General features: G+C 41.7%; 1 protein-coding gene across 1 annotated transcript in view; it reads right to left on the bottom strand.

Moving 5' to 3' along the window:
- PSD (pleckstrin and Sec7 domain containing) overlaps positions 1-13,102 on the bottom strand; it is a 73,923-nt gene that overhangs the window by 45,668 nt on the left and 15,153 nt on the right. Inside the window, 3 exon segments of the mRNA XM_029285720.1 lie at positions 5,418-5,507; positions 8,154-8,212; positions 12,870-12,982. Of these exon segments, the coding sequence (XP_029141553.1) occupies positions 5,418-5,507; positions 8,154-8,212; positions 12,870-12,982 (262 nt within the window).

A 13,102-nucleotide genomic window follows, 5' to 3' on the forward strand; every position in this document is an offset into this window, starting at 1 on the left:
TGAGAACAATTAACCAGTGGAACAACCTGCCTCCAGAAGCGGTGAATGCTCCAACACTGGAAGTTTTTAAGAAGAGACTGGACAGCCATTTGTCTGAAATGGTATAGGGTTTCCTGCCTGAGCAGGGGGTTGGATTAGATGACCTCCAAGGTCCCTTCCAACTTTATTATTATTATTATTATTATTATTATTATTATTATTATTATTATTATTATTATTATTATTATTATTATTATTCCCTAGAATTATTAAGGGATGGATACTTATAGCAAAAACCAGTTTAAGAGTGGAAATTGCAACCTGGAACTCCGGAGTAGACTTCGATGTGGAAACTCTTTTGTATGAACACTATAGTAGGCAGATACGTTTCTTAGGAAACTCTTGCACGATTCCTGCTAATAGGATTGAGTTTAATCTTGTTCATTTTATAGGCTAATGAGCTTGACATCAATACCTGGGAAAATCCAGGAAAAGATAATCAAGCAGAAGATTTGTGAGCATCTAGAAATGAACAAGGTGATTACATCAGGCCAGGCAAACCTTATAGCCTTCTTTGATAAAATGATTAAATTAGTAGACAAGTGAAATACTTTGGACATTCTATACTTGGACTTCAGTAAAACATTTCACAAAGTAGATCACAGCCTACTTTGTAAGATTAAAACAATGTGAAATAGACAGCCCTACCACCACATGGATTTGCAATTGGCTCACCAACAGCACTCAGTATGTAGTCCTTAATGGAAGTGCATCTACATGGAGAGATGAATGCAGTGCGGTACCTCAAAGTTCTGTCTTGGACTCGGTACTCTTCAACATCTTCAAAAATGACCTATCTGGGCTCATGAGGTTAGGACAGGGGTAGGCAACTTTGGCTCTTTTATGACTCGTGGTCTTCAACTCCCAGAATTCCTGAACCAGCATGGCTCAGCTTGGAAACCTCTCCCTTTCCCCTCAGCGTGGCTGGCTCAGGAATTCTGGGAGTTGAAGTCCATGAGTCATAAAAGAGCCAAGGTTGCCTACCCCTGGGTTAGGATGCTGGACTGATGATCGGCAGGCTCGTGTTCAAGACCTGGTTGCGGCTGCAGGAGTGGATGAACTTCTGTCACATGCTCCAGCTCTTGCTGACCTGGCAGTTTGAAAGTGAGTGACCACAAGTAGATAAATGGGTACCACTTTCGTGGGCACTTAATGGGGACATGAAAAGAGCCCCCAACCTAGAGGTTCTTCAGTGCTCCCAACACAACCGTAATAATAGTATCTAGGATAGAAGGGGAGCTCATCAGATTTGCAGATGACACCAAGCTGGGGGAAATTGCTAACCTTGTGGAAGATAAATTTCAAGTTTCAGAAGGATCATAAAAGACTTGCGCATTGGACCCTATCCAACGAGATGCATTCAGTGGTAAGAAAAGTAAGGTCCTGCACATAGACAGGAAGAACCAAATTTAGGTGATACCTGGCTCAACAGTAGCAAATGTGAAAGAGAGCTAAGTGTCATAGTGCAGGGCTTTTCAACCAGTGGTATGGGTACCACCTGTGGTACATTGGCACCTGGCAGGTGATACGCAACCATCCTAGAAAAGTGGTAGTGGGAGAGGTGAATGAGCTGAACCGGTGGCAGCACCGCACAAGATGGTTGGAGCACCGCGAGAGATGGCTGGAGCTGCAGGGCAGTCAGGGCTCAGTGGAAGCACCAGGATCAGCGCTTCTTCGGGGCTGTCAGGGCTCAGCGGAAGCGCCAGGATCAGCGCCAGGCTACAGCTGGAAAGCAGCACTGATCCTGGCGCTTCTGCTGAGCCCAGAAGAAGCGCCGATCAGCTGGAATGTTGCAGCATCTCCAGGGTCTTGTGATTTACATTCAGATGCTTGGCAACTGATTCATATTTATGACGGTCACAGTGTCCCAGGGTCATGTGAAGTGACCAAAACCTGCTGCAACCACCCAGCAGACAGGGGAAATAAAAACCAAACACCCCCACCCCACCCCCACTGCCAATCCTCAACAGAAATGCCTCACAACAATGAAAACCTTGGACAGGAGGAAGAGTGCCACCAGGCGGGCAGGCAGGTGTCTTGCTCGGCTGTGGCTTGGGGGGCACTTTTTTCAGTGCCATTGTAACTTCGAACAGTCACTAAGCGAACTGTTGTAAGTTGACGACTACCTGTACTTTATCACTTTTTTCCTTTTTTTTTGGTCATCAAGTTTTTGACACCTTGCTAGGCGACTGGTGGTACTCGGATGTTTGCCATATCCTAAAAGTGGTACAATGGGTGAAAAGGTTGAAAAGCCCTGTCATAGTGGACCACCACTTAAGTATGAGCCAGCAATGTGCTTCAGCGGCCAAAAGAACCAATGGAGTCTTAGGCTGCATAAACAGGAATAGCATCAAGAGTACAAAAAGTGATAATACTGCTTTATACTGCACTAGTAAAGCCACACTTGAAGTACTGTGTACAGTTCTGGTTACCATGATATAAAAAAGGCGAGACTCCAGAAAGTGTGCAGAGAAAAGCAAAAAAGATGGTAAAGGGTCTGGAGGTTAAATTGTATGATGAACAGTTAAGGGAGCTAGCCTGTTGAAAAGAAGGATTACGGCAGACAGGATAACTATCTGCCAGTTCTTGAAGGACTGTCACAGAGGAAACTGACTTATTCACCAAAGCCTCAGAGGGACAAAAAATAATGGTTGGAGGCTTGTTAAAGAAATCCAATCTAAAAATAAGGAGACATTTTCTGACAACGAGAACAATCAGTGTAATAGCTTGCCTTCTGGAGGTGTTCCATCACTGGAGGTTTTCAAAAACAGACTGGACAATTGTTTGACCAGGATGGTATAAGGTCTCCTGCCTTGAGCAGGAGGTTAGACTAGAAGACCTTTGAGATCCCTTCCAGCCTCCTAATTTTACATTCTACGTTCTTAGCGAAAAAGGACAGAAAACTGCAGAATCCCATCTGAGAATTTGATAAGCGTTCATTAATGATTGAAAATTATATCCTACGAAAAGCCAAGACACTTAAATCTTAATTCAACTGTCTGCTAGATATGGCAAAAACTCGGATGCAACTGTGGTACTTTAGAATATTTATTGCAACCAAGAATGAAGTCTGACACAACTGTTAAGGATGACTACTGCAGAGTCTTCATGTATTGTGCTGCAGCATTTAAGCTCCACGTTTCTTATTCCTATCTTTCCCATTTAAGAGATACTCGATGGTTCACTTGATAACATTGAAAAACTCAGATAAGTTTATATAATGATCCTCTCTTAGCAAGATAGCGGGGTTACTTGATGCTGCAGAGAGCACCAAGTAACCTTGAGCTATAAATATTCTCTTCTATCGATCCTCTTTTACCTAGGAACCTGGGACTACCTTCCTTATTGACTTTCTCAACCTTTTCACTAATATAAAGAATTAATTCTGCTTTTTCCACTTTGGCTAGCCCAGGAGTAGGTAGCCTTGGCTCTTTTATGACTCGTGGACTTCAACTCCCAGAATTCCTGAGCCGGCATGGCTCAGCTTGGAAACCTCTCCCTTTCCCCTCAGCATGGCTGGCTCAGGAATTCTGGGAGTTGAAGTCCACGAGTCATAAAAGAGCCAAGGTTGCCTACCCCTGGGCTAGACTATGGAACAATTTGTCACTGGAGTTTAGACTAATTGTCTTGTTTTTATAGTTCAAGAGTGGGTTTTTTATTTTTTTTCTAGGCGCTTTAGATTTTTTTTTAAAAAAAATGGTTTTAATGGCATGTTGCTATCACTTTGATGTGGTAAGTCTCAATTGACCAATGACTTTAGTTGCTCCAGTGGGAATACTAGTACCTAAGAGAGAAACCTATTGATTAACGTGAAAGGGGGATAGATGTACCTACTAGAAACATAATGGCAGAAGCCATTGAGGAGTTCTGACAAATTGCAGGTTGATGGAACCTAACTAACTCACTTGGATTTCGTTAATATGGATATTTGTAAGTTCTTGAGACTCAAAATGAAAATGCATAGTTTATAAATGTTCAAATTAAAAAAACAAGACCAATTAAACAGGGTTACAAGCTTTCATTAATCAATATAAGATACCGATTTAAACCAGGACAATGTTCTAACCTCCTGGATTTTAAATATGAATAGCCTCTAAAAATATAAGTATTTGGTTAGATGTTTGGGGGAGATCCATAAAGCTCTCCATAAAATAATATTAACCTTTGTGGATAGAATCATTAACTTGTGCAGGTAGACAAGAGAACTACTGAACAAAGGTTGCCCTATTGAAATTCCACAGTAATAATGACCTTTCTAGAGACATGGATATATTTTCAAACGGAACTTTAACAAGGAAACTGATCTTTTGTTTTGTTATTTTTTTTTAAAAAAACCCCCATTAACACAGATATGTCAAAGGCCCGGGGGCAAGGCCCGGGGGCCGGATGCGGCCCACGAAGTGGTTTCATGTGGCCCGCGAAGCCATCCTGGAAACAGTGAGGGAACGGCCCCCGCTGCCTTGGCCCTGGCCCAGGCCAGCCAGGAGCCAATGTACAATTTTGTAGTGGCCATCTTGGCACTTGCCCCGGTGGACCATGCCTTGGCACTTGCCCCGGTCCCACCCCTTTCTGCCAGAGACCCTCAGATCTGTCCCACTTCTGCCCAGGCCCCCACAGACACCCTTGACGCGAATGATGTAGAACTGGCCACGCCCACCCAGTAGGCCACACCCATTCCATCCATGCCCACCCAGTAGGCTGCACCCACTCTGGCCACACCCACCTGGCCCCCCAAGTGCAACCGCAATGCTGATGCGGCCCTCAGTGAAATTGAGTTTGACACCCCTGCGTTAACATGTAACAAAAAAGTAATAAATACACAAAAATATCTTTGAGTTTTTATAACCGCCCTGAAATTTAGAACATTTTATCTCCTGCAAGCTTCAAGGGGAATAAGTGGTGTCCTTAAGGTACAGAAGTGTGAATCTGCCTTATGCCATTCCTTTGGAGGTAGGCAGTTTTTCCTCCGAAACATGAGGTACCAAAGCAGTTTTCCAAAGTATATCAGATTTGAATATACATACGATCTCCCTGTACAAATATTCCTACACATCTATGGAAGAACATTGTATCTCCCGCACACCCAGATTCACTCCAAATCTCTCATCCACAGCAAAATACATATGTACAGAATATATGTACATACATAACATTTCTCAATGCACATGCACACACCAGACCCACACATAGTAGGATCTTTGCTAAAAGGAAACAGGGAGCTACCATAAATACTGTAGTTGCAGGTAGGTTTCTTCTTGAAAATGTTGTAATCCAAAATGGATAAACTCTCTGGAATAAAAAAAAAAACCCTCTTGGACTTGCCAGATCTTGGGAACTAGCTTAGTAAAAGTGACAGGAAGAGTACTAGTTGGATTTACCTTGAGTAGTTCTCTGGGGAAATCGCTACCTTGATTGAGACCTTCCAGATTCCCAATGAAATCTGAGCAAGACATTCGTTTCCCAATGTTCTATAAGAAGGAAGAGAGGAAAGAAGGAAAAATGACTAGCTCATAAGTTTAGCAAGACTATTTCAATTACGTATTCTGGAAAAAAAATATGTCACAAAACATGGTAGTGGGTGGTGTGCCTTTTTTTTTTTAAGAAAAAACAAATATAAGTATAAAACTTTATCAAGGATAATTAATGATAGCTTGGTGGAACTCCTTTCTCTAACAGCAATTTAGATCTGAACGAAGGAAATGTTTTAATACCCCTACAAAATTCAAAAATTAAAATAGGTCACTAAGAATGAATTTTGGAAGGTTTATTTGTGGCATTAGAGCTTATGTTTGATGCAGAAACTCTTGGTGTTCATAAAACATACTTAAGAAGGAAAATTAATATGTACATATGAACTTTAGCAGATTGGTTAGTGTTAAGCTTGACTAACTTAATGGTTAGGCTATTGTACAAACCCAATCTGGTCAGTGCAAAATGTGAACCCCAGGAAATGGGTGAATCCAGGTTAAAATTTTATGTGAATGCAGTTTACAAGTGTTACTACAAGAACAAAGGGTGAAGCAAAGCTTACTCAGCAATAGAACAATATTCCGCTATTCTTATTTAAGCACATATAGCAATAGCACTTAGACTTATGTACCACTTCACGGTGCTTTACAGCGCTCTCTCAGCGGTTTACGGAGTCAGCATATTGCCCCCAACAATCTGGGTCCTCAGTTTACCGACCTCGGAAGGATGGAAGGCTGAGTCAACCTTGAGCCGGTGAGAATCGAACTGCTGAACTGCTGGCAGAGTCAGTAGAAGTAGCCTGCAGTACCGCATTCTAACCACTGTACCACCTTGGCTCTTTTTATAACAGAATAATGGCGCTGGAAGGGAGCTTGGAGATCTTATAGTCCAGAAAGTTCAAAAAGCCTATTCAATATGGAAGAAGGCTAAAAAGGCACATGGCAAAATGAAACAAAATGGTGCTCGTCCATCATTTTAGAAGAAATTCTTCATTTTTTATACTTAAGATTTTCCCCAGCATAGGCTTGCCAATCTTTCCTATAATATAGTCAACCCTCCCCCACAACCCAGCACCAAGTAGTTTTTTTTACTGATCGTTATGTGCCTCACAATAGAGACCATTTTGCTGCAGAAGTAGAAATCTGGTAGGAAAATAGTGTTTTTCAAAAGAAAATAGAAACGAGTCCTCCTCCATGTGAATATTCTGACTGCAGGAGAAGCCAGAAGGAGCTGGCAACCTGCAAGGCTTGAAATGGTCTCCTGGAGAATCACCCACCCACCCAGCCCTGCGATCCTGTGTCTCCATGTCATTTATTGGGGGTTTTTTGGACAATATTTTATTAAGTTTTATAAAGGTAGGGGAAGAACACGATCGATCTAGGTAGTGGGGTTCAGGGTGGGGTTTGGATGGGGGTAGGTACAACAATGGGGTTGCCCCCAAAAACATTCCAAGCTTTAGCAAGCAAACTATCATCTGGATATTCAGTGAGAATCTATATAAATAAAAATGTAAATGTTCGTTTGTTCAAAATCTTAAATCTCCAAAAGTTCTTCACCGATTGCTTTGAAATTTTGATACAACGTTGCATTCGAATATGCGTGTGTTTTTATATACCTTATACCTACTATTATATAGATGTCACACCTGTGACAGGTAAAAACATGTTTTTGAAAAACCGCCATCTGTTGGACGTAAAAGCAACACACGCTAGCATTGTGAAATTAAACATATTACAAACGTGCGCTTTCTCTTTTCTTTCTTTTCCATTTAACCAGCAACGCGTGGCCGGGTACAGCTAGTAGTTAATATAATAATAAGTAGCTGTAGTCAACAAAAATAGCGATAATTATAGAGCATATTGATTAATCAATAAACATCGATCATCTTAATAAATTTCACAATCATTTCTCGCTAACTCGTTTTGCTAACCATTGGTAAAAAATTTCCCATGTTTTAAAATAAACTGAGTCTTCTTTCTCTTTAATCTCTAGGGTTAGTCTGTCCATTTCTGCACATTCTAGAATTTCCCTAATTATGATCTCACCAGGTGGTATATTTTCATTTTTCCAATACTGGGCAAATGCTATTCTCGCAGCGGTCGATATATGTAGTATTAAATACTCATTCTCTTTCCCATAGTTAGCTCCTAGTATTCCTAACAAAAAACAATTCTGGCTTAAATTCTATCTGTATTTTAGTCATCTTTTCCAGCCATATATGAATCTTAGACCAACATTTCTTTGCACTAGGACAGGGGTAGGCAACCTTGGCTCTTTTATGACTCATGGACTTCAACTCCCAGAATTCCTGAGCCAGCATGGCTCACCTTGGAAACCTCTCCCTTTCCCCTCAGCATGACTGGCTCAGGAATTCTGGGAGCTGAAGTCCATGAGTCATAAAAGAGCCAAGGTTGCCTACCCCTGCACTAGGACATACCCACCAGATATGGTAATAAGTACCTGGCTTTTGTTTACATTTCCAACAATTATTTGAAACATTTTTAAACATTTTCGCTAGCCTTACATTTATCTTTTGGCTCCTGGAGAGAATAGATCCATACAGCAGCCAGTTTTCTTTGCTCTTTTTCACTACATTCATCTCAATGCACCAGGTGGGGTGACTTAAAAGATCAGGAGGCACTTACGTGTCCATGAAGGTCTGTATTTAAAAGCATCAAAGCACAAGCCAGTGTGTGGGCTCCATCTGTGGCACAAGCACCAAAGAGAAACAATCAGTTTGGGCAATTGTTATTGGACTTATCGTTAATTAACTTCTAACATGTGATCCTCAGTGGAGAGAAAAAAAATCTTATTTACTTTTTTATTATTAAAAAAAAGTATATCTTTTTTAAAAACATCTTCTTGCGTGTGTAGAAAAATGGAAGTAAAAAGGTTAAACCCTTCTTGCACCTGTTGTTACAATAAATGTTTGGAAGAAAAGTGATTTTTTTTAAAAAATACTTCACAAAAATAATTCCTAAGAAACGGTTTGAAAGGTTCTTGGAAGGATAATTTTCATTAGCATTATTAATGAGTTAGAATTGCCTTTCAAATTTTCCACCAAAAGGTGCATGGGTATTTTCACCTTCAAAGTACTCCAGTTCTGGAATGATGGGACCAAACATAGAGATTTCTTGTAAAAGTGCCTGTTGCCACCACTTATATTCTGCTTGTATATTGTGACTTTTGCAGATATTAAATGTCCAGTGTTATAAATGTCCAGTGTTCTCTTCTGAAGGTAGCAGACAAAATGTAGCAAGATATTTGTAGCTTGAATACTAAAATCGTTTAGCTGAAGTTAACGGAAGGCTCCAAGCCTTCAATATGCATAGAGCAAACAAAGGTAAAAAGGGTTTAAAATCCAGCCTCTTCATCATGTATCTTCCTGCAAGCAGAAGGAACTGCCTTGATACATGGTGCAAAACCAAGACCCTCCATCTGTTACCGCCAGTGTTTTGTTTCAATTAGAATAGAGCTGGAAGGGACCGTGGAGGTCTTCCAGTCCAACCCCCTACTCAAGCAGGACACCCTATACCATTTCAGACAACTGACTGTCCAGTCTCTTCTTAAAAACCTCCAGTGATGAAGCACCTTCAACTTCTGATGGCAAGCTTTTCCACTGGTTAATTGTCCTCACTGTTAGGAACTTTCTCCTTAGTTCCAGGTTGGCAGGACAAGAAACAATGGTTGGAAACTGATCAAAGAGAGGAGCAACCTGGAATTAAAGAGAAAGTTCCTAACAGTAAGGATAATTAACCAGTGGAACAGCTTGCCCCCAGAAATCATGGGTGCTCCATTACTGCAGGTGTTTAAGAAGAGACTGGATAGTCACTTGTCTGAGATGGTATAGGCTGTCCTGCTTGAGTGGGGGGCTGGACTAGAAGACCTCCAAGATCCCTTCCAGCTGTATTCTATACCCTACCCTACCCTACCCTACCCTACCCTACCCTACCCTACCCTATTCTATTCTATTCTATTCTATTCTATTCTATTCTATTCTATTCTATTCTATTCTATTCTATTCTATTCTATGAATCTGCCTCAACTAGATCTCCCAAGAAAACAGAGCTCCTGAAACAGGCATTATTTCAAAAGGAACTTTTATTGAGAGTTAGTGATAGCAGTAGAGCAAAGCAAGGTCTGAAGAATTCACATGTGAAAGGTTACATCATAATGCCCAGGCAAAACTACTCCCTCTAGTGTCCATCCATGCAGTTGAAATCCAGCCAATCCATAGGTACTATGTGGTTTTGAGAACCTGGTGATTTAGCGCCCATCTCAAGGACTCTCTCAATTTCATTTCCCAATGGTCCCAGGCTCCGTTGTCTGGAGATAATGCAGATGTCTTCAGATCACATTCCTTTCTCAGGGAGGGAGGCATCTTCCCAGAGGATAGAGCAGAGCAAGAGAAATACATTCCCCAGCAACCAGCCCCTCTCCCACCAGAATGGCAGACCCCAAAAAATGAGTACACAAGCAAAGCAATAATAAAAAGCAACCATGTAAAGTAGAGCGGTCTGACATATGGTGCCCCTAATAGAACAAATCCACTTGTAAAAAGAAAAGAGGGAGGGGGAAAAGAGGAAAATTACCACATCAATCAGATTTATCAGGATAGCGTGCATGAAAACACTTGAGCAATCTAGGGGCCTAATGTGTTTCTTATAAACCCACTCATTCTGCGAGGCAGGAAGATCTTTCCAGGCAACCAAATACTGAGTAGAACCGTAATGCTTGCTAGAGGATTTCAGCAAACTGCAGTGAAAAACTGGGTGGGTTTGTCACAAACTCTTAGAGAGTTCCAGTTGTACTGTGACTGGATTTATTATACGCTTAATGGGAAAAGCCCTGATGTATTTCAGCCCTAGCTTTTTAGAGGGCTGCAATGATTATAAAAACCTGGTGGAAAGGTAAACTTTGTCTCCCACATGAAAAGGTTTTGGTTCCATTCGTTTTTTATCTGCCTTAGCCTTATATGCTGTCCCAGCTTCATCTGGAGCTTTCCAGACAACAGGCCAAATGTTCTGTAACTGATATACCCAGTCCTTAAGAGAGGGGACGGCAGATTCGTTAGCAGGCAATTCAGGCATAGGGTTGAAAGTCTGTCTATTAGCTACATGAAAGGGAGTAAAACCAGTGCTGGAGTGCACTGCATTGTTATAGGCCACTTCAGCAAACGGTAGCAGATCAGTCCAATTATCATGTTGATAATTAATAGAGCAGCAAAGGTACTGTTCTAGAACAGAGTTCATTCATTTTGTCCCCCCATTTGTTTGAGGATGATGACTAGATGATAGTTCTTGATCAGAACCTAAAAGGTCCAAAAAGGCTCTCCAGAATTTAGAAGTAAATTGGACACACTTATCTGAGATGATACGCTGTAGGGCTCCATGCAACTGATAAATATGCTGCACAAATATTTTGGCGAAAGTCTTAGCAGTTGGAATCTTCTGACATGGGATGAAATGGGCCTGTTTTGAAAATAAGTAGGTAACCATCCAAATGACAGTGTTTCCTGCTCTTTTGGGTAACTCCACAATAAAATCCATAGAGATCTCTCTCCAGGGTGCTGAAGGGCTCACTACTGGCTGTAGGAGCCCATTGTTCCCCGTGTGCTCTCAGTGATTGTGGTTTCTCCATCTCCACACCCAGCTTCCTCAGCTAGTTCTTCCTTTCTCTGGACACCTCAGGGATTTAGCTTTTAGGTCCTTGAAAGCTTCCAACATGTACTGCATGGCTTGCTTCAGGATCCCCTCCATCTGATCCAGCTGCTTGTCCATCTCTTCCTCATTGGATGTCAGCTCCACCTTTTTCTTCCAAGCCTTTTTCTGCCCTCCTCAGGTGAGAGTCACCCTTTGGGTTCTTTCGTCCCAGTTTTCGTTCTTCCCGACACTGAGCGCCCATCTCGGTTTTGTGGAATCTTCTAAGGCAGTGGCTTCCTCCAGCTAACTCCTTGTGACAGGCCTGTGTCACACTTACTCCAATCTTCGGTCCCGGCTTCTCCCATTTCGCTGCCTTGCAGAGACATCTCGTGCATGGCCTCCCATGGTAAGGCAGCTGCCTCTCTGGGTTGAGCATTATTGTAGACCTTGCTTTATGTAAGGATCTGCCTCAACTAGATCTCCCAAGAAAGTAGAACTCTTGAAACAGGCATTGTTTCAAAAGGAACTTTTATTGAGAGTTAGTGATAGTAGTAGAGCAAAGCAAGGTCTGAACAATTTGTGTGTGAAAGATTTCATCATAATGCCCAAGCAAAACTCCTCCCTCCAGTGTCCAATTGTCTGGTTGAAATCCAGTCAATCCATAGGTACTATGTTGTTTTGAGAACCTGGTGATTTAGTGTCCATCTCAAGGTCTCTCTCAGTTTTGTTTCCCAACGGTCCCAGGCTCCGTTGTCTGGAGATAAGGCAGATATCTTCAGGCCACATTCCTTTCTCAGGGAGGGAGGCATCTTCCCAGAGGACAGAGCAGAGCAAAACAAATACATTTCCCGGCAACCAGCCCCCCCTCCCACCAGAATGGCAGGCCCCAAAAAATGAGCACACAAATGAAGTGTGGAAGATGAAAATATTAGATATTGTTCTTTTATGCAAGGTTTAGGCCCAGGTGAATTAAATCAGGCCTCATGGAAAAAGTATTGAACCAAAGTCTGTGCTATGCTTAATTTTGCAGTTTGCAATTGTACTTTACTTAATATGATTTTGCTAAGCTTGCTTGTTTCAAATATATTTAGAACATAAGGAAATAGAGAACTGAAAGTAGCTGATGGATTCGGGTTCCAATGTACACGGGTATGTGGAAAGTTATGTTCAGCAAAGGATCAGCAAAACATCAGCAGAAAGTATAAGATTGCTGACCATCTGTCTACAGCAGGGATCTTCAAACTTGGCCTTTTTATGACTTGTGGACTTCAACTCCCAGAATACCTCAGCCAGGCATGCTTCAGGCATGCCTGGCTGAGGAATTCTGGGAGTTAAAGTCCACAAGTCATAAAAGGGCCAAGTTTGAAGACCCTTGGTCTACAGTCTTAGGACGGGAAAGGGTATAAAGAGTTGGGACTGGACCTGATTGATTTGCCATTGGCCTATAGCTGTCCTTGCTGGACCTCATTGCAATGGGTTAGTAATGTAAGGGATGTTGTGTTATTATGTTTGCTAAGTTCCACGTTATTAGCAAAATAAACCTCTGAATCTTAAAGTAAGAATCATTGTTTTGTGTTGCTGTCTCTTATCTTTTTCATTGGTTTTTTCCACGACAAAAGCAATTAATAAAAAGCAACCATGTAAAGTAGAGGGTCTGACAAATAAGCTGAAAAGGTCTTTTCTACTCTTATCTTATGTTTTAAATTTATTTTATCTCACCTTCAGAAGGGATGGCTTTGGGGTTGCACGCATAATATCGTTGGGAAAAATGCGCCAGGATCCGCTCCCGTTCTTGAGTTTCTCCCATGAGGGCCAGCTCCTTCAGAAAAGATCTGAAGAGAAAAGAAAGACATGGCTATTTCTCAAGTGTAATAGCCACCGCTCTAGGACTTTGCGCTTTCATTCTGGAACAGTGAAGCTTTCCCATCTTAGTCGCCCAGCAGTTCTGTCAA

This window comes from Protobothrops mucrosquamatus, unplaced genomic scaffold (genome assembly GCF_001527695.2).
Source record: "Protobothrops mucrosquamatus isolate PMUCROS unplaced genomic scaffold, P.Mucros_1.0 scaffold2116, whole genome shotgun sequence".
Taxonomy (NCBI): Eukaryota; Metazoa; Chordata; class Lepidosauria; order Squamata; family Viperidae; genus Protobothrops; species Protobothrops mucrosquamatus.